This window comes from Citrus sinensis, chromosome 5, assembly GCF_022201045.2.
Source record: "Citrus sinensis cultivar Valencia sweet orange chromosome 5, DVS_A1.0, whole genome shotgun sequence".
Lineage (NCBI taxonomy): Eukaryota > Viridiplantae > Streptophyta > Magnoliopsida > Sapindales > Rutaceae > Citrus > Citrus sinensis.
The window spans coordinates 30,936,506-30,955,535 of record NC_068560.1 but is presented as its reverse complement, the minus strand read 5'-3'; the positions used below and the strand labels follow the sequence as shown (position 1 = coordinate 30,955,535).

General features: G+C 34.4%; 3 protein-coding genes across 6 annotated transcripts; all 3 read right to left on the bottom strand.

The window, feature by feature from the left end:
- Positions 1–16: 16 nt before the first annotated feature.
- LOC102606842 (probable rhamnogalacturonate lyase B) lies at positions 17–4,431 on the bottom strand. Of its 3 annotated transcripts, none has more exons than XM_052440549.1 (15): positions 4,129–4,431; positions 3,913–4,034; positions 3,740–3,799; positions 3,471–3,590; positions 3,243–3,362; positions 2,712–2,853; positions 2,461–2,631; positions 2,170–2,325; positions 1,948–2,054; positions 1,686–1,767; positions 1,450–1,591; positions 1,194–1,350; positions 937–1,053; positions 520–646; positions 17–434 (listed from the first exon to the last, which is right to left on the bottom strand). In XM_052440549.1, the coding sequence occupies exons 1-15, from the start codon at positions 4,168–4,170 to the stop codon at positions 159–161; spliced, it is 1,941 nt and encodes a 646-aa protein (XP_052296509.1). In that variant the 5' UTR covers positions 4,171–4,431; the 3' UTR covers positions 17–158. The 3 variants fall into 3 exon arrangements, with proteins under 3 accessions (XP_052296509.1, XP_052296508.1, XP_052296510.1); XM_052440548.1 differs by having other exon boundaries at positions 1,686–1,776; positions 4,129–4,428; XM_052440550.1 differs by having other exon boundaries at positions 1,686–1,776; positions 3,471–3,799; positions 4,156–4,428.
- An 800-nt stretch (positions 4,432–5,231) lies between these two features.
- LOC102631222 (rhamnogalacturonate lyase B) lies at positions 5,232–12,178 on the bottom strand. The gene is given in 17 exon segments (XM_006472346.4): positions 5,232–5,642; positions 5,747–5,873; positions 6,284–6,400; positions 6,626–6,782; positions 6,867–7,008; positions 7,317–7,407; positions 7,780–7,886; positions 7,977–8,132; positions 8,252–8,422; positions 8,672–8,766; positions 8,769–8,812; positions 9,602–9,721; positions 9,802–9,921; positions 10,842–10,892; positions 11,216–11,337; positions 11,467–11,555; positions 11,874–12,178. Coding segments are annotated over 17 exon segments (2,055 nt in total). The 5' UTR covers positions 11,980–12,178; the 3' UTR covers positions 5,232–5,402.
- A 2,314-nt stretch (positions 12,179–14,492) lies between these two features.
- Positions 14,493–17,631, bottom strand: LOC102630731 (uncharacterized). Of its 2 annotated transcripts, none has more exons than XM_006472344.4 (6): positions 17,425–17,631; positions 17,236–17,330; positions 16,471–16,606; positions 15,325–15,462; positions 15,109–15,230; positions 14,493–14,855 (listed from the first exon to the last, which is right to left on the bottom strand). In XM_006472344.4, exons 2-6 carry the CDS (start codon positions 17,277–17,279, stop codon positions 14,684–14,686), a joined length of 612 nt encoding a protein of 203 aa, XP_006472407.2. In that variant the 5' UTR covers positions 17,280–17,330; positions 17,425–17,631; the 3' UTR covers positions 14,493–14,683. The 2 variants fall into 2 exon arrangements, with proteins under 2 accessions (XP_006472407.2, XP_006472408.2); XM_006472345.4 differs by having other exon boundaries at positions 17,236–17,312.
- Positions 17,632–19,030: the final 1,399 nt, after the last annotated feature.

Genomic DNA, 19,030 nt, shown 5'->3' with positions numbered 1-19,030 from the left:
CATAGTGTAATAGCAAGCCGTGTTGATCCTGAATATGTAGTAAAGTCAATAATGATAAATAATGCACTTTGCAACACCTCATTGTTTATAGATTACAAAGAATCATTTCCATGTGTAATATTCAACTGATGCATGTACATCGTAGACGTATTTTTAACTTATTTCTCTAATAATCTAGAAGTTTCCTTCTTAGATGTTGTATCTGAAGGACCTTCAAAACGAATGTAATCATACATAATCCCCTGGAAAGGACTTGTGCTCCGAGGCTGTATAAAAAATATTGTGTTATCGCCTGAAACGAGGCGAGCACCTGGTACATCCACATTAAACAACCAATAAAGACCATGAATTCCGTGCCTCGCAATTGAATTGTCTCTCCCAATTAATCCACTTGAAAAGAGGGGTCGATTTGTGCTTGGATCATTAATCCGAACCTATGTATATAAGACAGCAGTAATTCATTAGTACATTATAAATTTTAATCTGAAAGGGAATAAGTAATTTGGAGTACAAGTATACCTGCAATTCAGATAAATTTGCAGACGCAATCGCCACTCGCAATATATAGGTACTGTTCTGATTCACATTGTCGAGTTCAAATTTGATTTGCCAGGTTGTTCCTTGGTATGAGTTATTATCTTTTTTCCTGAAATGTAAGAGAGTTGAAGATGAGATGTATAATCTTCCACAAGTTATTGACTTTCAATGGGTGTAGCAGATAATGCTCTGTTGTCAAGCTTGCCACATGTTTGCTACTCAATATTTGTAACTAGGCATTAATGTCCTAACTAAAATTTTAGCTTGCAGCAATTGTATGTAGTTTAAAGTGAATTTTTCATGTGTCATTTGACTGAAATCTATAATCAGTTACTCTATAACTAGAAAAATAATTGACAGTTTTGATCAAGCAAAACGATATTGCCGAGAAGCTCTCACCTAGTAACCTGACCAAAGAACCAATCTTTAGTGTAGTCACTAGATCCAACTGTGTAAACTAAGTCTCCATCAGGATATAGTTCTGCATATCTTTCCCATAATCCATATTGTCTAAACCTGCCAATAATCAAACAACCAGATCAATCACCAAATTCCTGAGGAAGTAGGCACTTCGTACGTGAGAAACAATGGTGCTAATCAAACTAATTTGAAAATAATAATAATAATAAAATAAAATTTTCAGAAGCAGAGGTAACCTGTCAGGATGATCGAGATAAAGTTTATTGATGTACTTGGGGTTAGGATCAGGAACGTAAAATTCAGCAGCAGAACGATCAGGGATGCCTATTTCCCACAATGTTGGTCCATTTCTGGGAGGCTCATAAACAAGGTCACCCATATCAATGTCAAAACCTATACACGTACATTTATCACATGTTACATTATTAACCAGGAACAGTGACTGAATATCTTTATGTAATTACTCGCACAAATTGATCATAGAGACAGTACCTGGGGTTATGTTAACTACAACATCATATCTGTAATCTCCTATAAAACCAGGAACCCATGCATAGAGATTATAATCACCGGCTCGTACAGCAGTAATTGAAAAATAACCGTCTTCATCTGCGCTCGTCCAGAATTGATAGTCCTATAGGGATCAATAAAAGCCAAGTTATATATTATATATTATACAGGGCAGCTGAAGATAAGACTGAAGAATTAATTCACTTAATCAAAATCACCTTGCATTCTCTTTGCCATGAACCTGCATCTCCTGGCAGGGCCAACCCGACGTATGCACCACTTGCCGATATGTAGTCATCACTAATGTACCTAGACGTTTTTAATTCAATTTCAAGACTTTAAAGTAATTACTTGTAAATTTGGATCCATTTTTTTATCTGAGTTATGTTCTTATCCAATCAATAGCTACATATTTTTAAAAGATCAGCACTCAATCCAAATTCGATTGACACAACAATTAAAAGTTATATGCAAGCTTACTCGTCTTGAACCAATAGTCTACCGCTTACGTTACCCCGTTGGTCCGACTTTGGGAAATCATCTGAAGCTGGGAAGCTGTAAGGCCAGCTTTCGGTTTCTACACTCATCTGATGGAATTAAAAGTTAATTTGCAAGGCATGCATTAGTCTTCTTGCTCATTAATTAATTTTATGAAATTAAAAAAAAAAGTGGTGCCTGTAATTCTATGCGAAAATAATTGACCTGCATTTTAGCGTCGTCCCAAAGCGAAAGCGGGTCATCACCATCAAATGCAGAATTACAGTAGACAAAGACAGGGCCAAAAACTTTCTTCCACGCCTCGCCAGCATTGAATTTGGGCACCAGGTCTTCTCCAGAATAATGGGCACTGACAAACACCTGATTACGCCATTTTGGTCCATAAATTTATTTATTTATTTTTTAAAGAAATTGTATATGCTTTAGTATGACTACCTAATAAGCTAATTAATTAATTGATTGATCATTTAAAATAAAAATAAAAATTGAACTTACGGAAAGAGTGGTGGGTCCCACATGGGAGGTAAGGTTCTGTTTTTGAGGTCCTCCAGTTCTAAATTCAGCACTGGGGGTGATGTGCCAGAAACCGACCGGGGGGTCGGTGCAAATCCAACCATGGACATTTATATCTTTGTTGTCACATGAGTATTGGTATTTGTCATCCACCTGCAAATTCAAATGCAATATAAATATATCTTTTCTTAATTACTTGCAATTTGAAGAAACTATAAAAGAAAAGAAACTACTTCTCCTTTGAAATCGGGCTCCACAGGATTGACAAGGAGAACAGCTTCAGGATAAGCCAAGGGTTGGCCTCTCGGCGGCACACGGTCATCAGGCAACGGCATGTATCGTTGCCTGTTGTCTGCTATCGCCATGTAATGAAATCTGCCCATTCATATTATTCAATATCAGAACAAAGGGAGGGAAGTGGGCAAAGCCTTTTAAAAAAAAAAAAAATTTTTTTTAAATCCTTTATCTTTTCAAAACTCGAATTCAGGTGGACAGCTGAACACAGATATTGAAAATAGCTCGGTTAAGCACTTCTAAGGATATCTCTTCCTTCATTAATTAATTAAACATACAATAGACAATTGATAGTAGATTTTTTTATTTTTTTTTCGTTTCTATACTTTATACTCAACTTTTGTCTATTCGAAGTAAGTTGCATGACAATATTAAACATCTCTTGGAGGGTGGAATGAGGAATGAATTAATGAATAATTTTATAAATGATTAAATTGTACATGAAAGTAGAATAAAATTTGCGTACGTACTTGTCTTTTCTGAGCTTGAAAGCAATTCTGGTTTCTCCGAGATTGAAACCAGGCCATTCCTCCAAGTGCTCGTAAATGGAGTAGGTGTAGAATCCTGACGAACCTCGAAGCATTACGAACCTATATATATTATTAAACAAGTACAAATGGTAATAATATTACAAAAAATATATATAGATATGCTGAGAGAGCTTTAAAGATAATGAATAATGAATGAATTAGTAGCACCTTTTGTCTATATTTAAGGGCACGAGCTTGCCCTCCAGGGAAGAATCCCACGTCCTTGTGAATGAGATTTCTACTTGGTCCTCATTTTCCACTATTACGTCAAAACTTGTTCCTTGAATCCTGCATATTTCATTATATATGCTTGCACGAGTTCTTAACTACTAATTGAGTGAGTTGATGGGAGAATGAATCGTCCTATATAATCTTGATTAAATTAATTTTCCAATTAGCTGTCACTAAATTTTTCTAAGGAGCTGAGAAGGACATACACATCAAATATTCCCCTTGTTCCTGTACTTCCAGGCGTATTCCAAACAAGGTCCCAGTACCTACACACAAACTTTATGCTTCAGGTTTATCGTCCATGCAAGTAAAATTATTGAAGCATATTCGGATTATTAAAAGGCCAAAAAAAAAAAGGAAATTAAGAAAAAAAAAATACCCTCTATTCAGTTCGTCATTTAGAACTTCAAGCAAGTTGTCGATGTCATTGTACCGAATTCCAGTTACGATTCCCCCAGGATTGGAAAATGTAACCTCGAGTATGCCATTATCCAACACCACCTGCACAGATATTGCTTCAAGTATATTAATTAATCAATCTCAACTCCATTATGTAGTTTTTCTTCACAAAAAGGATATAATTATATATAACTACATGGCGATCCTGAATAAGCAAATTCACCGCTGGAGGTGACATGGTGAGGTTCTCAGTTCTCACACAGTTCAGCTTGAATAATGCCACGAAAGAAGAAGAATAAGAAGTGGGGAAGATTTATGGGCTAACAAAGAGTATTTATTAATTATGTTTGTTTACAAATAGTTTCCTTGAAATGGAGAATAAGCATTCTTTTTTTGTCCACTTGCATATCTTGCGACTCTTTACTTTGTCGCCAACACTGTTTGGTGCGCTAGCAAAAAGGGCGTGTAAGAGTCGCTATATATGAGAGTCGTACGTCTATTCTGAAGTATAATACAGGTGGGTTGTTGCCCGTCTGACAACCCCATTTGAACTAATCCGAAGAATTTATATTTATTTTATTTTAATTTTAATTTTTTTTTAAAAAAAAGGTGTTCTAACTTCAAACTTACAAAATCCTAGTGCCAAAAGATTTAGCAACACCTTCCCAAACCCAAGTCCGGTCGTGTGATCTGCATAACAATCAGTTGAAGGAACAAAACTTAAGTGCGCGGGATTCTTTATATGAAGAGTATCCTTCTTTGTAACAGTGGTGCTTCTTAACTTTGATCAACTAAACTGTTTGATGTATATCTATTTTATTTGGCAGCTATATTATATTTGTATTTATATTTGATAGTTAGTGAATTCATTCGCAATCACTTGATCACGTTGCACAAATATGTGCTCATTAAAAAAAAAAGCTTTGGGAAGTGATTTTATGCAAGAGATGCCTTATTTATAATAATGTAAAAACCAACTGAAAGACAAAAATAATAATAATAAATAAATAAACATTTTAATACAGGATATCTCTTATTAGAATGGAACTCCGTATATTTTTTCCTATTGCTAGTGTCACACAAATCTCAGAATTCTGTATATTATTCAGATGCAGTTCAAAAAAAAAAAAAAACCAATGCAGTGCAGTGTAATTTTATCTTTTCGCGCATTAAAATTTATTTTTTCTCTATTTTTCAGTTTAAAGTGAAAGGGAAAGTATACTGATAAACCTTCTGTGTATTATTCAAATGCAGTTCAAACTGGATAGATTGAAAAATCAGGTTTCGTACCCTGTAGGCTCTCAAATCAAACTTATATTTGTACATGTATAAATGGTTTTTCTAGTGCCGACGTTTTTGTTTATATATGGTATAAACAATTCTTAAATAGAGTACTTCTGTAATCCTTCTAAACAATGTGGTACTAATTAATTACTTTTACTAACAAGAGCATGATTTTCTGTGATAGAATCAAGAAACTGGGGGTCCTTCTAAACGAATATAATCATACATAATCCCTTGAAAGGGGCTTGTGCATCTTGGTTGTTTCAGGAAGATGGTATTCTCCCCTTCAATAAACCGGGTACCTGGTATGTTCACATGGTACAGCAAGTAGAGCCCGTGAATTCCATGTCTTGCAATGGCATTGTCCCTCCCTATCAGTCCAGTTGTAAATAGAGGACGGTTTGCATTTGGATCATTAACACGGACCTTGAATAGAAGTGAGAAACTTTCAATAAAATGCATGCAAAATGGATTCTTTTCTGTCAGATAGAAAGACTAGAAATTTAAATAATAACCACGATATTCTTTACCTGCAACTCAGCTAAGGTTGCAGCTGCAATTGCCACCCGCAATTTGTAGGAACTATTCCGATCCACATGGTCAAGTTTGAATTTAATTTGCCAGGTGGTTCCTTGATATGTTTTATTATCCATCTCCCTGAAATTGTAAAGCCAGATAGATTGAGCACAATGCCTAATCACTTCAAACAGTCATTTTCTCACTATGAAGCTTTCAAATTGCCATTTAAAAAACTAACATTAGGATCAACTATCATGCTAGAATGTGAGATGTACGGCCTAGACTATATATGTGACACAGTAAATGATAACAAAAAATCCTAGTCATATAAGCAAAGTAGACCAGATATGATAAAAAATTGTTTAGATTCTTTCACTAGCATGCTTTCTAGTGACCAGTCGTTCCATCATTATTGTTTTTAACATCCAAAAACAATAATAAATAGCGATGCTTCTCACACCAATGAAATATTTCCACTCAGTCCTATCTAGATCGACTTGATAAGTGACCTAATACTTGTTAAATACATGCTGGAGAAAGAACTTTACCTGACAACCTGAGCAAAGAACCAATCTTTGCTGTAGTCACTGACACCAATTGTGTAGACCAAGTCTTCATTTGGATATAGCTCTGTGTATCTACTCCACAACCCATACTGCCTAAACCTGCAAGGGAAATTGTCAAATATATCAGGTTAACTTGTCTAATCAAACCTCAAAATATTAAGTAGACAGTGGCCCTAAAAAATTATATTGCGCATACAGTGGATGTAAATGAGAAATACCTAAATAAAAGTAGACCCCAATAGTACAAATAATCCAGTAGAACAACATATTGAAGAGTGGATATACTCGCTGAATCTCAATTTTAAGAAAGGGTAGGAAGCTAACCTGTCAGGATGATTCACAAAAAGCCTATTAACATATTTCGGATCAGGATCAGGAACATTAAACTCTCTAGCAGACCGATCAGGGATGCCTATTTCCCACAATGTTGGTCCATCTCTTGGAGGCTCATATACTAGATCACCCATTTTGATATTGGAACCTGTATAACATGTTATTTAAAACAATTAATTTCCATTATACACTAAATTCTGGAAGAAGTGAATCAAAGTTGAAGGAACAATACCCGAGGTTATTGTAACAAGAGCATCAGATCGGTAGTCTCCAACAAAACCAGGGACCCAGGCATAAAGATTATAGTTGCCAGTACGTATATTTTTTATGGAGAAACAGCCATCCTCATCAGCTGTGGTCCAGAATTGGTAATCCTAGAGTGAGAAGGAAACACCCCAGTATTTTAGGTATTTAGCATACCAGAGGAGCTAATTGAGAACATAAATAGATAAAGCTCGGAGAGAACATAAGTAGGTTTCTCAAAGATTTCACTCCTTTTTCTATCTTGTAAATATTTTGCAATGGTTCAAAAATAAAATGCTCCTCTTATAGCTAGTTACCAGAAAAAGCATATCATGGCCACTTGCTATATGGCTGTACATAATTTACAAGCAGACCAGGCCACTAGTTTTGCCAAAAAAAAAAAAAAAATTATAGCAAAACATTAGAGAAGAAAAAGTACCTTGCATTCTGTTTGCCATGATCCTACATCTCCAGGTGGGGCTAACCCAACATAAGCACCATTTGCGGATATAACGTCATTGCTAATATACCTATTGGTAATAATCAGTTAATCACAAAAACTTCGATCGGATTAACTACACCAGGATATAAACAATGAACAATTTACCAGAAGCCAGTATTTCAGTTTCTGGCAGTTGTCAATTCATAACAACCAATCATCCACTTGTTTTAATTCGTGGAGGTAGAAGTAAATTCACAAACTTAATTCATTTGTCAACTTGCTTAACCTTTGATCATGTTTCTCTTACTCCCAAAACTATAGTGACTATTACCAGAATTTCCTCAAGTTACTCTTTTTAAACATTTACTTATATTGGCCCTTTGCTTTTTGAATGAATCTCTCTCTAACTACAGAAATAATAGTTTCCTAATAGCACAATAGGTGTATCCTGCATGCCTACCTATCTTGGACTAGTAGTCTACCACTCACACAACCCCGTTCTTCTGACTTCTGGAAATCCTCAGAAGCAGGAAAATTGTATGGCCAACTTTGGACTTCAGACATCATCTGCACAAAATTGATCTCTCAAAAGGTCAATAATCTGTAAACAGAGTAGCTTCACAACAAAAAAGAAGTGCTGTTCTTTACAGGTGGAACCTTTATTTTAGCGTCCTCCCATAGCCAGAGTGGGTCATCTCCATCTGCAGCAGAATTAAGATAGATAAAAACAGGGCCAAAAACTTTCTTCCATGGCTCATCCTGTCCAATATGTGTCTCCATATATTTTCCTGCGTAGTGCCCACTCAGAAACACCTGTTGATATCATATTCATGACATTTATGGAATCCAAGGTCGTAATCAGAATCATCAACCAGAAGCCATCCACACTACAAATTGTTCATAGAGACTGTAGTTTGAGATCAGTTACTTACAGCAAGGGTGGTGGGGCCCACATGTGAGGTTAGATTCTGTTTCAAAGGTCCACCAGATCGGAACTCGTCACTTGGTATGATTAGCCAAAACCCTACAGGGGGAGTGCGGCATATCCACCCATGGACCTTAAGATCTTTATTCTCGCATGAATATTGGTACTTGTCATCGACCTGAAAATCACGAGATTATAAGTAACCTACTGGTTACTTCTACATACCAACTGCTTTGTAGGAAGGAAAGGATCCCGATCATTTTCCAATGAGTTAGATCCAGAAAGCATGCCTTAGAATGGACACTTTGTCACATCAACTCTAGAAAGTTAGGGGTCAGAACAATAAATTATCATAGCTTTTTTATCATGTGCTGAAGGAACTGCCAACTGGGACATAAGCATAAAGAAATTGGTGCAGGCAAAGTACCTCTCCTTGGTGCTCAGGATCTGTGGGATTAACAAGTTGGACAGCTTCTGGATAGGCAAGGGGCTGACCTCTTCCTGTTGACAGGTCCTCAGGAAGGGCATTTGTCTATGCCTATTATCAGCTATGACCATATAGCGAAACCTATCAACCCAAAAATTCGAACAAATTATTAGCTATAATTTAAACTGCTTATTAATGAAGAAAAGTTTTTTTGTTTTTCTTCAAGTACATTAAGGACCATTTTTTCCCAGGCCAATGGTGAGAATCTAATCCCAGACCTAATGGGCTCCTTCTTCTGCTTTCTGTCTTCGTCAGATCATGAGAAGCCAACTTTAGCAGTTTACAAAACAAATAATTAGCTTAGTTTTAAGTTTGACAAATTAATGATGAATGTTCTATATTTTGTATTCTCTATTATTATAAGTTTACTCTTTCATGGGTAAACTAGTTAAAAGATAATTTCATTCTATAGTTTCAACAAAAACTATATGTCAGCGGCCAAATATTGCCTAAGGTTTCACCTGATTTGATCTACAACATTTCACAGCACAGCTTACTTGATGTGAAATTAGTGACCGATTTCATCAGCCCATAGCCCTTGTGCTAGCTCTTCCTCTTATGTAAGCCAATGGCCCTTTAGTGCTAAGAGCAAAGCAAAAAGGAATAGACAGCACATAGATATTCTTAGATAATATCACCAATTTTCAATTCTGGGGAAAGAACATCAGAAATGCAGTTACAAGACCCCACTTTCATCGATCTTTACACCATGGATAATGGGAGAAATGTTTTAGTATCATGATAGATAAGTCAAAAAAACCAGCAGAATATTTTTTTTTCCAATTAAAATACATAAATTCCCCAAAGATTTGTCTACACTAGTAGACAGCAGTATATCTGATAACATGAAGAAGATATAAAATTGCTTACTTCTCTTTTCTGAGCTTGAAAGTAAATCTGGTTTGTCCAAGAGTAAATGCAGGCCATTCCTTTAAGTGCTCATAAATGGCATAAGAATAAAACCCTGATGAACCACGAAGCATTATAAACCTGCAAGTAAGAAGTCAGCATCGTTGCTTATGTATCCAAAATAACATTACAACAAACATATGTATAATAAGAACAAGGACCGTTTATCTATGTTTAATGGAATGTAGTTTCCCTCAAGTGAGGAAGCCCAGGTCCTTAAGAAAGAGAGCTCAACTTGTTCCTCATTTTCCACTACAACCCTAAAACTTGTTCCACTTATCCTGCAGGAGAAGCAGTTCTTGCATCAATCAGTGAAACAAGTATAATAATATATCAGTCTAGTCACAAAAACGAAAAATAAGATTAATCAGATAAATATGAATTTTTGGTTAACAATTTTGAAGCTTTGATAATAAACCAGTAAGTAACCATAAAACAGAACCAAGTGTCCAAAGCCATTGTCTTTAGACTCAGTGTACGTTTGGGATTGAAGTGTTTTGGTGGCTTTGAAGTCACAGTTGCTATGACATGGAATCACTAATTGTCAAATACAGGTAGGGGAGTGAGGAGTAAGATTAAAATCCAATTAAATGTTAGTGTTTATGGCACTTGGCTGCTGTGCTTTCAAAGTTAAGGGTGTGTTTGGGAGTGTGGTGCTGTAGCTTTTAAGCTGCAGTTGTTGTGGAGTAAAAGCTACAGCTGTGGAGTAGAAATTGGGAAAAAAAATTTGCTAAACTGCCAAAGCCCAGCTACAAGTGTTATCAAACACCTTAGTAGCTGGGCCCAAACGGGCTATAAGTAAAAGCAAGAAATCCCAAACATACCATAAGTTGAGACTTGAGATGATAAGTGAAACTTATAAAGAAGAGAACATATTGATGGTATAAGATTATTCAACAGCAGCTCCCAACATCCAAGAAATTAAAATGCAAGATCAAGCAAGCTGCTCATGTGATATATGCTTCATAGATTCCTTTGTTTTTGGTGAGATTTCAAGTACAAAATTTATTAAGTCCAACCACTTGTATCTATCAAGTAATCTTGTTATGGGACAGTTTTTACCTGTGGGCATGAGAAAAGATCTACGGAATTAATTTTCTTTTGTTAATATTTAGTGTTCTAATATGATTAAAACGAGAAAAGATAAGCGTGTTCAACTGTGGTTATCACTGATAAGAACCAAAGTGAGAGGATGGCTTACACATCGAACATTCCCTTGCCTCCTGGTGGATTCCACATAAGGTCCCAATAGCTGCATGATAAAGTATGAGATTAGGGATGATTTCTTTTTACAGTTGAGAGCAAATGCCTCAGAATGAAAGATTGGGTTAACAGAGGATACAAAGAAAAGACTACATGTTAGTGAAGTTTTCTCTCAATTTCCATGATATAACATGGCACACATAAAAAGACCAAATCCCACGCTTGAAATTTCATTAATCACACTATAAACTACTTCTTGCTATTACGAATTGAAAAATTCCAACATTCAGTACCTCCGCTAGAATAGACATTTTCAAATTGAAACTAACAAAAATATAACGAAAAGGGAAAAAGTAGATGTAAAACCAGTACCCTCTGTTGGTTTCCTTGTTACGAAATTCGAGCAAATTATCAATGCCATTATATCGTATTCCAGTAACAATCCCGCCAGGTTTTGATAATGTGACTTGGAGTATGCCATTGTCCAGCACCACCTGCACGTGTTAATACACAATCTGAAACTATAAGATCTGACTTAATGCTAATGTCCATATCAAGTGAATCAAAATCTTTAACAATTACAAGTCTAACGCATTAGAAATATGGGTGCAAAATTAAATTACATGATGATCTTTGATATGCAACCGAACTGCTTGAGTTGGCATGGCGGGCCACGTGCTATTTTGCAGAACTTGATCCCCACCATGAGAACCTGGATCCATTTCAAAATTTTGTTCAGTTCTTTATACTGTTTTGATGCAAGACAAGCTATATAAAGAATGAAAAATCAGAACATAGAAGTTACATGTTGTAGCTTCGCAATGAATTCAAGTTGCCAGGTCTTAGTTAGTTTCCATAAACTCATTAAATATAATTTCAATCAATTTCAGTCACTCAAATTCAACGTGATAAAAAAATCTCTAGTGTGTCAAGTGAACATGAACTAATTATTGAATTTGATGAAAGCGATTAAAAAAATACTGTGAAATCAGAGTAAACTAAAATAGTTTGAGAATGAATACACACTTGCCTCGGGGTTTCAGACAACCGGAGATGCCTTCTGCTACTTGATTGGTACAGGTGCCACAGTCACAACTACCCAAAAAATCTGCGATCCTCTGCAATCTCTTCTTCATAGGCTCTCAACGGACTCGCTTGATAGTGGGGATTGTAGACGCTGCCGCATGCGATTGTGGCTACAGTCTTGGCGGTGGTGGTGGTGAAGTGATGATGGATCCGAGTGGCGGCAAGAATTAACCGTTTAAAGTTCGTTTTAATTTGATATCAGAATTTAATTTAATCGAGTGATGAGGTCTGTGATACCTTAATTATTATTTTCAGAGTGATTTTATAAGAGTTGCCACCATAGGGCAGAAGATTACACGTGTCTTCTTTTGACCTGTTCAAATCTGTCCCTTTTTCTTTTAATAAAAAAATAAAAAATTATCATTGCACCATTTTTCTTTTATTTTATATTCATCTAACAACTACAAAATTTTAATATATTTTTTACATTATATTTCTTTTTAAATTTATATCAATTAGCCACTTTTGTACTAACACCGTTAAATAATTTAAACGAAATGATAATTTTAACCCTAAATAAATTAAAAGATCATTTTATCTTATAAAAGTTTAAAAAATCAAAAAATATAATTATAAAAATACCTCTAAATTTTTAAAAAATAAATCTAAAATAGAGGTGCTCAGTTGATTTTTATTAAATTTAGATTTTGAAAAATTTTAATAATTATTTTTATTAAAATTTTATAATTTTACAAAATTATAATAAAAATAACTAAATTTATTTATTTAAAAATAAATCCCAAAATTTTAATAATTTAGGGTATTTTTATTAAATCCCAAAATTTTTTAATTATTTTTATAATTATAATTTTTATTAAATTATTAAAATAATTTTTATTAAAAATAAAAATTTTAATTTTTAGATTTATTTCTTTACTAAATGTAGGGGTATTTTTATAATTATAATTTTTTTATTTTCAAAGTTTTTACAAGATAAAATAATTTTTAAATTTATTTAGGGGTAAAATTGTTATTTTTAAATTATTTAACGGTGCTAGTGCAAAAGTGGCTAATTGATACAAATTTCAAAAGAAAGGTGGTGCAGAGAACATGTTAGAATTTTCTGTATAAATATAAGATAAAAGAAGAGTGGTGCAATGATAATTTCCCATAAAATAAAAAAAAACTGAATTTAGAGATTTTTTATTGCAAATATTACAAAGGTAAGATATTTATGTTTTAAAATCAAACTTCACATGTATATTTTTTTAAAATAAAATTTAGACGGTATGAATGACCTTATCCACAAAATACCAACTTTACAACTAATAATAGATGTAAAAAGTATTCACAATCAGTTGAACTACATCTAAAGATTAAGTTAGAGGTATTATTAAAACAAAATACATGCCATGGAATATTAAGTTTCCATTCAACAAATTAAGAGCAATTGAAAGTTGACATCACAATACTTACTTGAGTGGGACTATTAGTACCCCTCTGTAATTTTTGTTAGACCCCCTCTCTATCACAATTATATCCAAAGATAAAAATAAAATAAATCTAATTAAACTCTTATTTTTCTTTCTATAAGTTTCCCTCTCTAACTCTTTACACCCATACAATCACAAGAATAACTGTTTTAGTTTTTTTTTCTTTTTTCATTCCCTCACAAACACTTTGCATTCTAATCAATGTGATTTTAGTACATATTCTTATTCTTGTCAATCTCTTCATCCATTATCAATTTCCTATATAAACTTGAAAAAAAATAACTTTTTTCCTCCTTTTCTTGCATATCAACTTTTTTTTTAAAAAAAATTACAAAGTAACTATTTGAGACCATTTTCAACTCTAATTAACTAAGATATATATTTTTTAAGTTAAATATATACGACTTAACCATTCAAAAATTTATGCATAGAAATCATAATTAAAGGTTTCGAGTTGTTTGAAAGAGACTGAAAAAATAAAAATAAAAATTATATTTTTTAAACTAATGTAGCTCATGATAGAAAAGAAGCTCTAAATGAAAATTATAAGGATGTTAGTAGTCCCACACTATTATTTTGTTGACCAGCGGGCGGCAACTGCTTGACCATCAGATGATAGAAGATGTAATTTTTCTTTTCACTCTTGTTTTTTTTAATAACATGTAATTTTTATTTACAATATCATATCACAACTCTACTACTATTCGAATTAGAAGTTTATAATTTCCATAAAAAAGAAAAAAATTATTTTTAAGTTTGAATACAAAAATCCGGGAAAAAAAAAGAGAAACCAACCGTTGAAGTTGAGAATAGGGCATGTAAGGAGGCAAAATTCTTCGAAATAAATAATATATGACCTGGAACGACAACAAACACCATGAACAGGTAAACTAACTACCCACCCATCATTTATTGAAAATTAGTTGAGGCAAGCACAACTACCTCAAACACCGACCATAGCCACTATTACAGTTGAAAGGTGTTATTACAGATGCACGCCCAAGAAAATGCCTCAATATCATGACGAAGTATACTTTCAACTAAAGAGATAAGACAAAAAGTAAGCTATAGCAGATCTGCGGGACTGTGTGTACCATGTAGTACAACAAATTATTTCTAGCACAAGTGAATATGATGAAACTCTTCATAATAAAGCAAGAAACAAATGTTGCATAGCCGTTCAACATATTGCCAAAATGCCAATGAGTTCAGTGAGGTCATAGCAGTACATGCTTTTAGATGATCTAGGTACAGATAAATGGAATACATTGGTTTGTCACCGAAATATATACTCCTCCCGTGTTTATCCTCTATTCTGCTGCTAATGCACTTGACTAGTCTCTGTCTTTCTCGGGAAAAAAAGAGATCCTAATAGAACAGCAATGCCTGTTATTGCTATGGTAAGTAGAAATCGTTTCCGATAAAACTCGTTTGGCGGCGGGGGTGCCGGCCTTCTGTGAGCCCCTTGGTCACTTTCAGCTGCCCTTACATTCCTTCACAAAGATTGAAATGGAAAATTTAAAAGACAAAGATAGAGAGCAAAATTACACATCTAAACCATCTTCTTTTTCCAGACTCCCAGAATTTTGAATCAACACAGGTCATCGCAAATTGACTCCATAAGATTCAAAATCTTAGCTTATATTTATTCTGAATTACCAATGCCACTGTTCAGTTCTAAGTGATGGAATGTAACTAAAACAAATCTATGTAACTATAGCTCTGGTAAAACACAAGCAAACATACCTGGAAGATCCAACAGTGTTTTCTGGGACACCTGTGCACCTACTTTCATGGTTATATCTTTCTCGCAACCTAATATATCTGTTACACAGATGACAAAGTTCTGTGCGATTCCCACAGACTTCCTACAATAACAAAGCAACAAAGCATCACACCCAAGTAAGAAGATATGGCATCAGCTATTGTCTTTCCATTTTCAAAATTATTGACGATTGCCACCTGATGCTCGGCCAGATCAACTGCAGGCAGTGGAAACTCACAAAAGTCGCAAGTGACAATCCTTTGCGGGCACTTTTCACCTTTATGGATGGCTAAAATTTCACGCTCCATTGTCTCGCTGCACTGTGAACAGGCCACCTACTCAAAAGCATGAAAGTCAATAACAGAAATCATCGAAACACATAGTATACCTACTCCAATTCCTCAATCAAAAAAACTGGTATGCCTGCACCTATCAGTTTTGATCAATCACTAAGATGGTTTTGTCATTTGTGTATCAACAAGACATCATCCCAAATATATGTCTGAAAAAAATTATTAATGATTGAGCGGTCTCATTCTAAATAAGCAAATGGTTGATCTAGTCCAGACTTGCCTAGCCTGCTTCTGATTTTACAAACCAACATTTTAAAGACATATGGCATAAAACAAAAAAATCTCAAAGTCAACTACCAATGAGGCCAATATGAAAATACATTCTCTCTAATGCTATCAACACTAGTTTCCTTAATAATTCTATACACATAAGCTAGGGCGCACATGCTATGGGGTAAAAGACAGGCAATATTTTTAACTTTGTTGAGCAGAGGCCTGAAACGCATAGGCTACCAGCAAGCCCAAGGTAACTATCATGAGTTCAGGACTCATTCCATACAAGAGAGGCAGAGCAAGGAGAGGAAGTGAGAGGAAATGAAATAGAAAGTTTGCAGTTAGTACAAAGAGTCATAGGCTCAACCAATGACTTCAGAGATGTAACTTGTACTCTGGTAGTTAAAATGAAAGCAAGGTAAGTTGTCCACCTGCAACCTAGTGGTAAATTTCCTTATTGGTAATCCCAGCAGAGGGACCTATCTCTCCTGGTGTATGCTTCTAGTAGTTGCATTAACCATCATAAAAGTCATGCAAACTTCTTTCAACAATTCAACTTTTCTTAATCACACAAACTATCACCTTAAGAACCCCACCAACCCCCAACTGAGATGCTTTCCTCTCAACTGCCTTACTTTATGGCCAAGGCAACAGTAGAATTCCCAGTTTCCAAGGTGAACTCCAGCACAAATTAGAATGAATACATATGGCACTAAGAACTTGCGGAAGTTCACATTCACTATATACCAGCATGCATCACATTAGTTAATCACGTACCGGGGCATGGGTATTTAAGAAGTGCTCCTCAGCATATTTCCTTGGAACCATGTCACCACATACTTTACATCGTTCCAGATTCCGCGAGCAATGTGCAAAATGCAAATCAATATTTGAAGACGGTATAGCTCTGTCACTAAAAAGACAAAAAAAAGTGGCAAAATTATACAACAGAAATTCATGAAGTAAATTGCAATATAAAATAGTGCCCGGAACATATTGTCACGGTCTCACACTAATACTAGGGAATGAATGATGAATATACCATTGCTGAACAGAACTGATCCGTAAAAACTGGCAAAATGTAACACATCACATCGCAGCAATCACAGAGTTAGGTGGTTAGGCCACTAGCCCACTACTATAACATCCTTAATATCAGCTTCTAAGCAACTTTCCATATCTAACACCATATTCAGGAGAAGATCCAAACCTAAAGTCAATCAATAAATCAATCCGATCCAGAAACAAATCTACAGCATGTTATTTAACAAAAATTGAACCTCCAAATTAAGTGAGGAAAGTGAAGGTCAAAGGGAATAAAAAAAACCTGTATGGTCAAAATCAATTGAGTTGACTTTTAAGTTTACAGTAAATTTTCCACAAATATCAAACAAGAGTTACATAAAACTTGAGCTAAATCAGGTGCCCAAAAAAAAAGATCCTGTAAAACAATTAATCAATAAATACGAATTGAATTTTACATATTTTAAATATGACTTATCGTATAAATTGTAAAACAAAAAATTGAGATAGAATAATTACCAGTGACTGCATATTTTTGTGGTTTCATCAGAAGTCATTGCCATCGCGATACGATCAATCAATTCGACGTCGTAGCTCTGCAATCGAAATAAAGACTGTGAAAGAAGTGGGATAAAAGAAAAAAATAGTGCCGAGAGCCCAAGATTAGAATTATATTATTGATCAAAGATAATTGAGAACAGAAATTACCTTTTTAGGGAGAGATAGAAGAAGTTTGTGTGATGTCGCAGTCTTGTTCTCGCTAGATGCTGTTTTATGGATTTCTCAGAAAATTAGGGGGAAAATAAAATAAAATAAGAAATAATTTTTTTTTTCTTTAAATTGGGAAGGGAGGCTTCGTGTCTGAGGAATGAGGAGATTTTGATTACTTTGGTTGAACGACTTTAGGTGAAATGAGCTTTGGACCTCCGCGTCCGCATTGATGATTGAGATATATAATTATCCCACTCGCTTTAAAATTACGGTGACGCGCACGCCCCCACCGTTCTGAATTTTTTTTTTAAAATTCAATTTCCCAGTAATATCTCAAACTCGTATGCCAAAAATTTCATCTTATATTATGTGTTATTGATATTTTATATTACGTGTCATTAACTAGGCCGATGACAGAATTTTATAACCGACAGAATTTTATAAAAAAATTGAAATATCTGACATTACCCTTTGAAAATATATATTGTATAGGGAATATTAACTTTAAAAAACTATGGTTTAAATTTTCAGTGATTGATGCTATTATCATCTGACAATTAAAATTCTCCAATAACAAATTGTTAGTTAAACTTACAAAAAAATGTTGTTTTACTTTTAAAACCTTTAGTGGTATAATAATACAAGTTCTCGTGGTTCTTGAAATGAGTTTATTATTATATAATGGGGAAAACAAAAAATAGTAGTCAACTTAGAGGCTAATTCCAATACGAGAGGGACAGTACTTGTAGGGGCACCAAGATAAATATCCCAAAAGTGGACTATTTGGGAGCAACGTAGGCCCAATAAGATATTGGTCTCCCCCTGAGCTTTGTTCAGCCCAACTGAAGGTATTGGATCATACGTAAACTTACACAATGCCTATTTCAAAGAGCTCGGCCTAAAAAAACATTCTCTCACTTGCACAGAATTTTGCTGTTCTGGTTTTACAAACAATTAAAACTTTTTTTCTTCTTTTATAACGTGCTTTGTTGGACGTGTATATTCAAATGTACACATCTTTTCACGTCATTCTTAATTTATTTCCACTTTTGGTGTTTTCTTCTTTAATTTTATCTCATATTTTGTTTGTAGAAAGAAACTCCCAACTCTCCAAGACATCCTGTTCATAAATTTTTAAAATACTATTTTGGGAACCTTCAGCCAGCCCGGTCGTATCTATTTCTACCTACCAATATCCGATCGCTTGATTGGCCAGCTTATTTTTGTCCGTTTCTTATATTAGCTAGGTTCAATTGTTTTTTTTAATGAATTATATATAATTATAAAAGATAAAAATAGTAACAAGAATCACGTGTCGCTTATCCTGTCGCACCTCACAATTAACAAATATACTCAATACACATAATATATCCCTAGCTTTGTCTTGCATGAATGAAACCCTAGTTAGTGACGTCCAATTGAAACGTGTGAATGTGGACAAGCCGCTTACGCGGACAATATTAAAATAATTTCCTAACTGAAGTAATGCACCTAACTTTAATATTCGATGTGCATTGCATTGTATTTGTGCATGAACATTTAAGAATTAATCTATCTTATTCATAGACACCCCATCTGAAGCAAACACTACTTTCAACTGAAA